This window comes from Trichomonas vaginalis, chromosome IV (assembly GCF_026262505.1).
Source record: "Trichomonas vaginalis G3 chromosome IV, whole genome shotgun sequence".
In the NCBI taxonomy this organism is placed as follows: domain Eukaryota; phylum Parabasalia; order Trichomonadida; family Trichomonadidae; genus Trichomonas; species Trichomonas vaginalis.
The window spans coordinates 466,200-480,100 of record NC_067206.1 but is presented as its reverse complement, the minus strand read 5'-3'; the positions used below and the strand labels follow the sequence as shown (position 1 = coordinate 480,100).

Here is a 13,901-nt window from a genome sequence, read left to right as displayed (position 1 = left end):
TTGTTATTTTTATTAGTGATAAATGAATTGAACGATTTTTACCCTAATATATGAAGTTAATTGTGGTTCACCTTAGCGTATAGCTTTCGAAGCCAACTAGATTTATTCATTTTTATAAATGGAATCTGATGAACTTATCTGGGAAAATTTAAAAGTCCATATATCACCTCCAGAGGTAGATATGTATGCAAAGCAAATCGGAATAGCGCGTATAACCAGAAATGAAGAAATATTTTCAGAATTATCTACATTAAGAAAATTATACGATTCAATGCAAAACAAATTAACAGAAGAAATCGCACGAAAAACACCTAGTATTTTAGTTTCTGCTCAAAGAACGTCTGCAATTCAAAAATGCATTAATTTTTTAGATTCCCTTAAAGCGTCAGGTCATTTCATTGAAACAGATAACCCGGTTGATAAAGAAATTGTGAAATACTTAAAAGTTACAAGGGCAGACAGACCAAAAACAGGAAATTCTTTATCTTCTACGAGATCAAGCTCAGCTTTGAAGAGCTCAAAGAGCGTCACCAACATTAGTAATAGTATCGAAGATATACGAACTCTTCTAGACGAAGAATTTGATTTAATGCAAACTCAAGTTCAAGAAATTCGGTGCTCCATGTTCAATGTTTATGACTAATATAACGAAGCAAAGCAAGTTGAGCCGCCAACTACAGAATCAATCGAACGATTTAATAAAAGACTACAACAACAAGATTTCACTGTTAAAAGCATGATGAAAAATAAGTCTTCTGGTATTAATAAACTCAGAGATTCTGTTCAAATGAATAGAATCTGGGAATAATTTGTTTCGAATTTTGAACGAATTGTTCACGTTTTATTGTTTTTATTAAATTTGTTTTCCATAGTAAATAAAGTATCCATGTTTATTTTTTGCTACTAGCAAGATTTTGATATATAATTTTTAATCTAGTTTAACTCCAGTTCAACAATGAAGATGCTGAGAGTCATTGCAGAATTAAATTAACAACTCGGGAATACAATAGCCAAATACTTCAGAAATTTAAAAAATTCTTTCGAATATTGACCATTTGACAAATTTTCTTTTTTATTTAGCATATCTTATCAAAGATATGATGTTTTTCAATTCGGAAATAAAGGCTTAATTTTACGTTTATCCATAAAAATAATGAGTATTTCTTTCTCTTTTAACCAAAATGATCGCAATTCAAAATCAGATTTAAGAATGTCTGCTCTATCATCATCAATTGGTAATCAGAGATCGATAATTTCATCAAGCAAACCAGATAATTTGGATGAGCTTGAAATTCTCGATCAAAAAATCAATCAAATCAGAGAGCAAGTAAACAACTCTGAATTAGCTCTTCGAACATTAACAGATGAACTCGAAAATAAGCATGAAATTTACGTCAGACAAATTGAAGATCTAAAAAGTCAAATTGATGCCGCAAATAGAGAAGCAGAAAATGCATATGTAATGCAACAATCAAACGAACAACAAGAATATCTGCGATTACATCGAAAACTTGAAGCAGAAATCCTTCAATATCAAGCTCAATTTGATGCAGCTTCGAATAAATTAGAAAGAAGTGCCGAGCAAAGCAGAGATTATGCCGATGTGCGCAAGGCTTGGCAAATTACTGATATGATGCGCTCTCTTCAAATAGAAGCAGGAAAGGTCAGCGAATACAATCTTACAAGATCACTCGGACGCACAGAGAAAAAGTTACAGAAGCGTGCGAAAATACGTGATGCTCAAATGCGCCTGAAAACCGCAGAGGATGAATTATCAAAAATGAACGCCCAAGTTAAAGAATTTCAAGCCAATTGTCGTATCGAACAGAAAGAACTGCAAAACAAACTCGAAATGTCAGAGCAAAATCATAAGCTTTTAATGCAAAAATTAGTAAATGAACAAAATCATCGCGATAAGGACTATATAAGACATCTTGACGCTGTTAGATTAAATATTTATACTGAAAAACAAAGAATGGAATATGATACTCAATCGAATGAATCTAAAATTGCTAATTTGCAAACAATTCTAAAGTCAGTTCAAAAGCAAGGCTTGCAACAAATGTCACTTCTTACATCTGATATTCAAAAGCTCCAAACAGCGCTTGATGCTGCCGAACAATCAGAAAGCAAATTTTCTTTCTCAACTAAAGGAAATGATACTAAAATGCAGGATCTCAGGACAAAGCATGCCAAATGGAAATCACTCGCTGATGGAATTATTGAAGAAACAGAAGAGTTGAAAATTGAAAATCAAAAAATTGTTGCTGAACTCGAAAAAATCGAAAATAAGTCTAAGCTTCAGCGCAAGTCTGTTAACCCTATGAGAAGAAGTATGAATTATTATTGAATATTGTATGTTGTAAATTTTTTTCATAATTTTGTAATATTTTTAGTATTTCTTCAATATTTTTGTGTTTCCACAACAGAATTGCTAATTTCGTAGGGTGCAGGTAATGATTCAAAGCAATGCAAAGGTTGAATTTTCCTTTAATATTTAGCAATTTTCAATTATGTTGAACCAGCTAGCCATCTTATTACCAATGGTGTCAGTGTCAATAAAAAGATTGTTGGGAAATCCTATCTTCATTGTGTGGCCAAGAAAAATAGTAGAGAAGTAATCGAAATTCATGTATCCCAATTTGCGTGTATAAATATAGCAAATGGTTGTGGAAAAACACCTCTTCATTTGGTAATTGATCATGTCTGTAAAGAAGCAGACGAATTTCTCAATATGATGTTCATTGGAAAATCAAATCCTAACTTTATGGTGCAAATGCAAATCCATCAAATATGAGTAACTACTATGAGACATTTAGGTGAAGAATGAAAAAATAAAAAAAACGATCATGATATCGTTGTTACATTTCACATGTTAATGGATATTTATAATAAAAACCTTAATTTCCAAAACGTTGGGTGCGTATTACCTCAAAAATTATGAATGGAATCAATCCAACTATTCCGAAGCCGGTCAAAGTAACAGAAGCTGGACATCCTTACCTCAGCCCTCATGAAGCAATGATCAAAATCTTTCAGGGTGAAAAGCATTGGTGTACTAGTAACTTTTTACGCGGATTATTCATGATCAAAATATTGATTGCGTCTGTATTGGGAATCATCACCAGCGGTTTCAATGTTTCGCCTGTTACAGGATCATTCATCTTTGTTTTTACAACTTTAGCCTGTATTTATTTATTGGTCGAGGTTAGATTACATATTGATGTTGTCCAAGTATTCGGCCTACGAAGGATTCTATATATTAAGCATTTACCTGCCACTTTCCTCTTATATTTCGTAGTATATTATTTCACAAGACGAGTCTTCAAAAATATAGCAGAAGGAAAGCGATCTTTCTTAATGTGACTTTTCCTTGTCAACAATACATCATTTTTTAAATGAAATTCAAATCGAAATATATTTGATTAAGGAGTTCAATAAAAACAATCAAACTATAGATATAGTACAGTTCAATTAAAGTATACATCTATTTAATAATCAATTTGATATTACTAAATATTATTCTTTCTTTGAAATATTTGTTTTTCCTGCTAGAATTCAAAATCGTTGAAGTACAGCTCTGTTGCAAAATGATTGGAATTGCATTTCAGGATTTCCCAGTTTATCAATATATGAAATTAACTTTAAAATAAAATATTGAGCAATGACGCACTTGAATTGTTATCTGATATAGTATTTATAGATTTAGTAGAGCATAATTTTTATAATATCTCAAATCTTTCAAATGAAATTTAAAATACTTTTCGTAAATGCTTATTTATTAGTTTGAACTCTCATATTTATTCGAATATTAAATCATTTCCCAATTGAATGGATCTGTTTCATAAAGCAATTTTATTGATACGAAATTGATGTCATAAATAAAAGAGAATTAACAAATCTAATATCTTTATAAACACTTTATAACAAAACTAATATTAATCATTAAGTAATCTATGCAAATTTCTTCTTGTTCCATAATTTGTTGGAAAAGACTCAAAAATAAAGCAAACAGCATCTTTGTTAACTGAAGCAACTTTTCTAACATTGCTTCTCATTTCCTTTTCAGTTGATTGTGAAATATTATGGAATTCGAGTAATTTTGGCAACATCAAGAAAGAAACCATGACTTTGAGTATAGCTCTGGCCAATTCCGATGTTGGGAACTTCGATACATAAATATTCATCTTATTCAATATCTCATCACTCATATTTTGTTTTTGAACAAATTCTACTTCGTCAAGATACAAACCTAGCATGTCAATTATCTCTATTTTAGGGTTTGCATCATCTTGGTCTTCTTCTGACTTATCTGTTTCGTCTTGTTCGATTAATAAACAAAGTAACAAATAAATGAAGTACAATTTTCCGCTGAATGTCTCTTCTGTGTCATCAAATGCGTCATTTACCTCTTTCATCAGTGAAATCAATGCAGGAGCTGTAAGTAATTCTGAATATACCTTCTTAATTGCGACCAAACACCTTGCTGCTTCTGTTAGAGTATCATTATACGTGTAGCCAAGGTTTTCGAATATCTTGTAGCATGATCTCGAAACAATTTTGCACTGATTTTTATCTAATCTTTGTTTTTGGATCATAGAAGTCAATGGCTTGAGAGCGGACAGTTTCATATCATCAATAGCAGTTACAAGGAACTGAACGAACCTTTCTGCATATAATGGAATGCAAGATTTGAATCTCAAAAACGCGAATTTCAAATAATTATATATCTCTGAGTTCTCTTCATTATAAAACAAAGGAATATCATGCAAAAACGCAATTTTCCCTTCCATGACATTCGAGATGAAGTCAAATGTCACTTTTTCATCTACCGGAAAATGTTTTATCAAAGTTTTCAAGCAGCTGAAAATCCATGGAGTTGTAGTTGTATTTGGGCAATTTTGAGCTGCAACGACAGCACACTTATAGATCTGTCCTGCGTCGTGCTCGTCGATCTTCTTCTTCATGCTGGAGACCATCATCGTCGCTGATTCCAAATTTGAGTTCGAAGGAGATTTAAACAGTTTCGTGATCAGTAAAACAACGTCTCCTTTGAGTTCTTCGAAATCGTCTGATGCTGCAATTTCAGATAATCCGTCACCAATGATGCCGCAGACCTTGTCTTCGGCCATTGTTCCCATTGCAACTTCATATAATTTCGGAATTACCTTTTTTATCTGTTTGTGGATGTAGGAGTTACCGAACATTGCTGGGAGAGTGAAGAATACTGCGAGATTGCCATAGAGATGCTTCTTGTCAGAGTTTACAAGCTGAATTGCCAAATCTGTCTCTTCTTCATAGTAATTTTGGGCCAAATCAATGCCGTTTGTGGTTAATTTCGATACAGTAAGGAGTGCTTCGGCTCTTTCTTCGTCAGAAGTTGTTGGTTCTACAATAATTCGATGTAAGAATTTCAAAATCTTCTTTCTCGAAGCATCTGTAAGAGTAAATTCGCTAAATTTGTTTTCTTCCTCTTCTTCATCGTCACTTTCGACAACAAGTTCCCTTAATTCTTTGTAATAATGATGAAGATTCGTATATTGAGATTTTGAATCGAGGAATTTGATAATATAGTCGTAAGAAATGCATAGTCTGTTATTGAATAGATTAAGAATTGCTCTGTGGCCTTGTTTAGCTAATATTGGGTCTTTATTACAAGCTAATTTAATTGCGGGTTCAAAAATCTCTGTTAGAATCATGTGAGGGTCATCTTCCGATAAGGAACCTATTTCTGATTCAAGGTGGCATGCAGCGGCGCATTCAAGTGGAGTTCCGTTCGCTAAAGTTAAAACTAAATTATCTATTGAAGAAAGAACTTTGTCAAGCTCGAGTTCGGTGCTTTCATCAAGTGAGCCCATGTAATGCGAGAATAATAGGCCATGAATAAACGAGACTGGAACTAAATCTTCTTTTGGAAGACTCTGTAAATAATCGTAGATCTTTGCAAGAGATGCATCTGGAATATTGCCGTATATGCATAAATCACTGACTAATTTGAATGGAATTGTCTCTGATTGTTTGCAAAGTATTCTTAAAATGTCAATAAACGATTTTATCACTGATAGCATGGATTTTTCATCAAAGTATGCCATAAAGTTGATAAGACCACTTGCACTTTTGATCCTTTCTTTAATTGATAGATTATGATTTGAAAATTTCTTGACAGCAGTGATAATAGAGTTAATTTTCTCGGTTTCTTCGTTAATTCCTGAGTATTGGTCTAATAGTTGCTCAAAACCTGCAAGACCTTGAATTGATTCTTCCGAATTACTGAGGATAATTTTCCAAATTTCATCCATATCAATGGCTTCTCCCATGTAGAGTGATCCACTCTCTGTTTCATGGATGTAATTGTAAAGTTGTTTGTAACATTGCTGCAAAGCCATTTCAAAAATTTTGTCTTTCGAACACAAAAAAAAGTCTAATGGAAAAATTTTGTTTACTTTGAGTGTTCTCCTTGTTAAAAGATATAAGAACCAATGCGAAACAAGAAAAAGTCTGGTTGTATGCTTTAGTGTACAGCTGGATGTTGAGCTGTTCGTCCCATTACATCTTCTCTATGAAATCTGTCATTCCTACACTTTAAAGGAATTCCAAAATATGTTGATGATGGAAGATTTGAAATAGATTCAAGCAGTAGTTCTCTATATATTTTTGTTTGAATTTTTTTCGAAAATATGAAGGTCGTCTGTGATATTTATCGTATAAGAATTATTCATTGGAGCTAAGTCATATCATATTGAGTATGATCTAATTGTTTATATCATGAATAATCAATTTATTTATCGAAAAATAAGAGTCATTGAGCTTGATTGAAAAGCAATTCTTCTCTATCATATGATAGATATCATAGTTCTTAATTGTTATTCAATGACAGGCCTTTTTTTGTGTAAATTTGTTTCAGAAAAATTAAAAAACTGTGTAAATTTATAACATAATACATGATATTTTATTACAACCAAATAAATGATTTAGTATTCTTCATAGTAGGGCGTATAATAAGCCTTCTTGTTGAAGTAGTTGATTTAGAGTTGCTCATGATTGGGAGTGAAGCTGATCGTGCTCTAATATTTAATTCTCCTGTGAAAATTGGGAGCTTGAGAAGATCCGATGCAGATAATCTTTGTTTTGGATCCATCTGAATGAGGCTCTCAAGGATCTTCTTCATATGGCCATAGCCATTGATCTCAACTGTGTTAACCTTTCCGAGTTTCTTCATATATTGGGTTGGAGAAAGGTCACCGAAGATAGATTGCTTATTAACTAAATAATAAACCATCGCTCCGAGGGACCACATATCGGCTTTTGCACCATCATATGTTTCTGAGTAAATGACTTCTGGTGCAATGAAATATGGTGTTCCGCACGCCAATGACTGATCCATCATCTGAGATTCTGTAGAGAAGCCGAAGTCAATGAGCTTAACGTTCATATTTTCATCAAAGCCGATATTATCTGGTTTAATATCGCGGTGGAAAATACCCCTAGAGTGAAGATAATTTAAGGCTGACGCGGTCTGTTGAACGATAGTATAGATCTTGGAGTCTGGTAACTTTTCGTGTGATAAGTTATATTGCGAAAGGGTTCCATTTACGCAGAGTTCTGTAATAATGACGATGTAGTTTTCGAGGAAAATTGTTTCAACGAATTTGGCAATGTATGGGTGATCGAGTCTTTCTAAGATCCTAAGCTCAGATTCAACATGTCTAAGGTATTCTCCATCACCGTGGAAGATTTCTCTGGAGATAAATTTCGCAGCGAAAAATTGCTGTTTCTTTGTATCATATGCTTGGTAGACTGAGCTGGATGAGCCCTTTCCAATGATATATCCGATTGAGTACTGCTTAACTTGTTTGGAAATGTTAGCTGCCATAGCTGTAATTAAAAAAATGATAAAAAATATTTTATTAAAAATTCATGCTTCTTTTGTATACAACCGTTTTTGATTCAAAAATCAAATAAATGAATAGCTTGAATGGAATTTGATATAGTCAAAGGTAATATTAAAAATAATGTCGATCAACTAAAAATTGAACGATAAATTTGAATGACATTGAATATGAAATTTGCATTATTATATGAGGTATTATAATCTAAGTAAGATGTTATTAGGTCGACCAATTTGATTTTTCTGTACTTGAATACTATTAGAAATTACTCAATTTTGTTAAAGTTTTGGGAATATGAACCTAAATTGGCAAATTAAAGAAGAATTTTAAATTATATTTATTGGCAACATTCAATTCAATAACGGGATTGTTATAGACCGAAAATATATTTTTTCGGTTTTCTCTTCAAATAATTGAAAGAATGATACTATTATAGGTTTATTATATTATATACCATATAATCATGCTATAGCCGAAAATTATAAGTTTTGAGAAGATTGAATATAACACAAATAAATTTGAATGTAAGTTAAATTGTTTGTTGTTTTTAATAGGTATTTAATGAGAAATCCAATATTGCGAAATTCAAATTGAATAATTGAAAGAACAGAAAAAGTTATTCTTTTCAATTTCGAATATGTTTCATTGTATTTATGATTATATGGCAAATAAGATATTTAAACTTGATTTTTGAAGGAAAATTCACAAAATTGAATAAATTCAAATAATTTTTATTCAAAAATAAACTAGTTATTTGAGTTTACTACTAATTATCTATTCAAACGACAAAGTTTGTAATTTAAAATATTTTGTGAGATCAGATTGAATTAATTCAAGGTTCTTTTCAATTAATATTAATGACCATATTACGCATTTTCGAACATTCTAAACCAAATATATAAAAATGGGAGACGAATGTTAAATTTTCTAGACATAAAGAAGTTGTTTACCGAGTTTTAGCTCTTATCTCTAACAAAAAATTAATTTTTAAAAAAATGACCGAATACGTTTCACAGCGAGAAAAAAATAAAAGGCAAGATAGAATTTTCTAGACATAAAGAAGTTGTTTACCGAGTTTTAGCTCTTATCTCTAACAAAAAATTAATTTTTAAAAAAATGACCGAATACGTTTCACAGCGAGAAAAAAATAAAAGGCAAGATAGAATTTTCTAGACATAAAGAAGTTGTTTACCAAGTGTCAGCTCTTATCTCTAACAAAAAATTAATTTTTAAAAAAATGACCGAATACGTTTCACAGCGAGAAAAAAATAAAAGGCAAGATAGAATTTTCTAGACATAAAGAAGTTGTTTACCGAGTTTTAGCTCTTATCTCTAACAAAAAATTAATTTTTAAAAAAATGACCGAATACGTTTCACAGCGAGAAAAAAATAAAAGGCAAGATAGAATTTTCTAGACATAAAGAAGTTGTTTACCGAGTTTTAGCTCTTATCTCTAACAAAAAATTAATTTTTAAAAAAATGACCGAATACGTTTCACAGCGAGAAAAAAATAAAAGGCAAGATAGAATTTTCTAGACATAAAGAAGTTGTTTACCGAGTTTTAGCTCTTATCTCTAACAAAAAATTAATTTTTAAAAAAATGACCGAATACGTTTCACAGCGAGAAAAAAATAAAAGGCAAGATAGAATTTTTCTAGACATAAAGAAGTTGTTTACCGAGTTTTAGCTCTTATCTCTAACAAAAAATTAATTTTTAAAAAAATGACCGAATACGTTTCACAGCGAGAAAAAAATAAAAGGCAAGATAGAATTTCTAGACATAAAGAAGTTGTTTACCGAGTTTTAGCTCTTATCTCTAACAAAAATTAATTTTTAAAAAAATGACCGAATACGTTTCACAGCGAGAAAAAAATAAAAGGCAAGATAGAATTTTCTAGACATAAAGAAGTTGTTTACCGAGTTTTAGCTCTTATCTCTAACAAAAAATTAATTTTTAAAAAAATGACCGAATACGTTTCACAGCGAGAAAAAAATAAAAGGCAAGATAGAATTTTCTAGACATAAAGAATTGTTTACCGAGTTTTAGCTCTTATCTCTAACAAAAAATTAATTTTTAAAAAAATGACCGAATACGTTTCACAGCGAGAAAAAAATAAAAGGCAAGATAGAATTTTCTAGACATAAAGAAGTTGTTTACCGAGTTTTAGCTCTTATCTCTAACAAAAAATTAATTTTTAAAAAAATGACCGAATACGTTTCACAGCGAGAAAAAAATAAAAGGCAAGATAGAATTTTCTAGACATAAAGAAGTTGTTTACCGAGTTTAGCTCTTATCTCTAACAAAAAATTAATTTTTAAAAAAATGACCGAATACGTTTCACAGCGAGAAAAAAATAAAAGGCAAGATAGAATTTTTCTAGACATAAAGAAGTTGTTTACCGAGTTTTAGCTCTTATCTCTAACAAAAAATTAATTTTTAAAAAAATGACCGAATACGTTTCACAGCGAGAAAAAAATAAAAGGCAAGATAGAATTTTCTAGACATAAAGAAGTTGTTTACCGAGTTTTAGCTCTTATCTCTAACAAAAAATTAATTTTTAAAAAAATGACCGAATACGTTTCACAGCGAGAAAAAAATAAAAGGCAAGATAGAATTTTCTAGACATAAAGAAGTTGTTTACCGAGTTTTAGCTCTTATCTCTAACAAAAAATTAATTTTTTAAAAAAATGACCGAATACGTTTCACAGCGAGAAAAAAATAAAAGGCAAGATAGAATTTTCTAGACATAAAGAAGTTGTTTACCAAGTGTCAGCTCTTATCTCTAACAAAAAATTAATTTTTAAAAAAATGACCGAATACGTTTCACAGCGAGAAAAAAATAAAAGGCAAGATAGAATTTTCTAGACATAAAGAAGTTGTTTACCGAGTTTTAGCTCTTATCTCTAACAAAAAATTAATTTTTAAAAAAATGACCGAATACGTTTCACAGCGAGAAAAAAAATAAAAGGCAAGATAGAATTTTCTAGACATAAAGAAGTTGTTTACCGAGTTTTAGCTCTTATCTCTAACAAAAAATTAATTTTTAAAAAAATGACGAATACGTTTCACAGCGAGAAAAAAATAAAAGGCAAGATAGAATTTTCTAGACATAAAGAAGTTGTTTACCGAGTTTTAGCTCTTATCTCTAACAAAAAATTAATTTTTAAAAAAATGACCGAATACGTTTCACAGCGAGAAAAAAATAAAAGGCAAGATAGAATTTTCTAGACATAAAGAAGTTGTTTACCGAGTTTTAGCTCTTATCTCTAACAAAAAATTAATTTTAAAAAAATGACCGAATACGTTTCACAGCGAGGAAAAAAATAAAAGGCAAGATAGAATTTTCTAGACATAAAGAAGTTGTTTACCGAGTTTTAGCTCTTATCTCTAACAAAAAATTAATTTTTAAAAAAATGACCGAATACGTTTCACAGCGAGAAAAAAATAAAAGGCAAGATAGAATTTTCTAGACATAAAGAAGTTGTTTACCGAGTTTTAGCTCTTATCTCTAACAAAAAATTAATTTTTAAAAAAATGACCGAATACGTTTCACAGCGAGAAAAAAATAAAAGGCAAGATAGAATTTTCTAGACATAAAGAAGTTGTTTACCGAGTTTTAGCTCTTATCTCTAACAAAAAATTAATTTTTAAAAAAATGACCGAATACGTTTCACAGCGAGAAAAAAATAAAAGGCAAGATAGAATTTTCTAGACATAAAGAAGTTGTTTACCGAGTTTTAGCTCTTATCTCTAACAAAAAAATTAATTTTTAAAAAAATGACCGAATACGTTTCACAGCGAGAAAAAAATAAAAGGCAAGATAGAATTTTCTAGACATAAAGAAGTTGTTTACCGAGTTTTAGCTCTTATCTCTAACAAAAAATTAATTTTTAAAAAAATGACCGAATACGTTTCACAGCGAGAAAAAAATAAAAGGCAAGATAGAATTTTCTAGACATAAAGAAGTTGTTTACCGAGTTTTAGCTCTTATCTCTAACAAAAAATTAATTTTTAAAAAAATGACCGAATACGTTTCACAGCGAGAAAAAAATAAAAGGCAAGATAGAATTTTCTAGACATAAAGAAGTTGTTTACCGAGTTTTAGCTCTTATCTCTAACAAAAAATTAATTTTTAAAAAAATGACCGAATACGTTTCACAGCGAGAAAAAAATAAAAGGCAAGATAGAATTTTCTAGACATAAAGAAGTTGTTTACCGAGTTTTAGCTCTTATCTCTAACAAAAAAATTAATTTTTAAAAAAATGACCGAATACGTTTCACAGCGAGAAAAAAATAAAAGGCAAGATAGAATTTTCTAGACATAAAGAAGTTGTTTACCGAGTTTTAGCTCTTATCTCTAACAAAAATTAATTTTTAAAAAAATGACCGAATACGTTTCACAGCGAGAAAAAAATAAAAGGCAAGATAGAATTTTCTAGACATAAAGAAGTTGTCTACCAAGTTGTCAGCTGTTACTTTTCTCAATACTGATATAAAATAAAAATCTTTTTTATTTATTTAACATTTATTGTTTCATTAAACTTCATTTATTTTATATTATAGTTTTATTCTTTTAGCTACTTGTAAAATAATCTAATTTTATATCATCATTTTACCGGATTATTCTTCAGTACATCGATTGTGTATCTAAAATAATATCATTATCCTTATTCTGTTTTTTCCAAAATTCTTTTAAATATCTTTTTTGGTTAGATTACTTTATACTTTTTACTTTTATTTTTTAATTTCAAAAAAATTTGGTGATTGTTCTATTCTGTTACAATGTGCATTATCATATTCTAATGAATTATTCATTACATACATTTAAAAAAACTTGTTAAAAATGAAATTAAAAAATTATGTTTATTATTACGCTGTGAATGTGTCAACAGCGGTCATGCCTGTATCTGTATCCCATATTTGCCACAACCTTTCTGTATCTGCATTTGTGTATTTCGGTTTCAGCTGATACATTTGATTTGGCGTGTAATTTGTTCCAGTTAATGGATTAATTGGGAGATCTTCATGCGGTGTGTTATTATTGTACTCCCAAATAAAGGCAGGAATAGCCTGAATGCTTTGGCAGCGCTCCAATGTCGGCCAGAATCTCTCAATCTTCCCATTTTGGTAGGGAGAATGAGAGTCTGTATGCCGCCATTGGACGCCCAGATCAAGTAGATCTTGAAAGGCGCCCCTATTTTCTGAACCGTTGTCGGTCCAGAAACAATAAGGGGCGCCAAATTCAATGAAGGCGGAAGCCGCAACGTTCGCTGTCGTCGCTGCCAGCATATCTGGTATTTTATACACGCTAGGACTTTGCGGCTAAAATCGTCGATTATGCCATAAATATACTGGCCACGAACACCCCTAAAATAATGAACATCTGCGTGCCAGATAAGATTGGGGGAAAGCGCCCAATATCTTACTGCTGTTTCTGGCCCGGCATGCTCTAATTGCGTCTTGGTGAAATGATTTTCTTTGAAGTATCTGCGTACTTCTCTATAAGATAAATCAATTTGTTGTAATTTCAAACATTTCCATTGTTTTGTTTGACCACAGGGAAAGGCCCAGTGGTCATGTATCACAGCAAGAGCTTTGATTTGGTCGTAGGGATTGACCCTACGACCTTTCTTGCCTTTAGGCAATGGGATATTCTGTAAGCTAAATTGATTTTGTAAAAAAGATTTTGAAACATCTAAATATTTTAAATCATTTGATTGAAGGGTTGGGGCGATGGGAACATGGGTGCAAGCTTCTTCGCATGTCATTTTACCTTCTTCAATCTGATTGGAAATACCAATTAGGTAAATTCGATCGACATACCCTTTGTAAGGATTCATTCTAATGAGGTACGTTAACAATCAAAATATTCTATAAGAGTCTAGTATGGAATTCAAAAGAATAAAGAAAATGGTAACGTAAATAAACGTATTATGAAATAATTTATAATTAAAATGAAAAAAAGAAAAAATAATAAGTAAAGTGACTGGAAATGAAAATTAAAATCAGTG

General features: G+C 30.9%; 4 protein-coding genes and 1 pseudogene across 5 annotated transcripts, besides 2 other annotated features; 2 read left to right on the top strand and 3 right to left on the bottom strand.

Moving 5' to 3' along the window:
* Positions 1-118: 118 nt before the first annotated feature.
* TVAGG3_0002780 (uncharacterized protein) lies at positions 119-643 on the top strand (the record flags this gene model as incomplete). The annotated part of the gene is made up of 1 exon (XM_001312152.1): positions 119-643. The coding sequence occupies one exon, from the start codon at positions 119-121 to the stop codon at positions 641-643; it is 525 nt and encodes a 174-aa protein (XP_001312153.1).
* Positions 644-1,210: 567 nt separating this feature from the next.
* TVAGG3_0002770 (uncharacterized protein) lies at positions 1,211-2,350 on the top strand (the record flags this gene model as incomplete). The annotated part of the gene is made up of 1 exon (XM_001312153.1): positions 1,211-2,350. One exon carries the CDS (start codon positions 1,211-1,213, stop codon positions 2,348-2,350), a length of 1,140 nt encoding a protein of 379 aa, XP_001312154.1.
* A 1,312-nt stretch (positions 2,351-3,662) lies between these two features.
* On the bottom strand, positions 3,663-6,877 carry TVAGG3_0002760 (armadillo (ARM) repeat-containing protein family; the record flags this gene model as incomplete). The annotated part of the gene is made up of 1 exon (XM_001312154.1): positions 3,939-6,386. One exon carries the CDS (start codon positions 6,384-6,386, stop codon positions 3,939-3,941), a length of 2,448 nt encoding a protein of 815 aa, XP_001312155.1.
* Positions 6,878-6,937: 60 nt separating this feature from the next.
* On the bottom strand, positions 6,938-7,879 carry TVAGG3_0002750 (protein serine/threonine kinase protein; the record flags this gene model as incomplete). The annotated part of the gene is made up of 1 exon (XM_001312155.2): positions 6,953-7,873. One exon carries the CDS (start codon positions 7,871-7,873, stop codon positions 6,953-6,955), a length of 921 nt encoding a protein of 306 aa, XP_001312156.1.
* A 379-nt stretch (positions 7,880-8,258) lies between these two features.
* Positions 8,259-9,099: a mobile genetic element.
* Positions 8,259-9,099: a terminal%2Cinverted (terminal inverted repeat of Banshee-A1 transposon ID:TVAGG3_0002740).
* Positions 9,100-12,759: 3,660 nt separating this feature from the next.
* Positions 12,760-13,658, bottom strand: TVAGG3_0002730 (annotated as a pseudogene). The gene has a single exon. A coding segment is annotated over exon 1 (899 nt).
* Between the last annotated feature and the right edge of the window lie 243 nt (positions 13,659-13,901).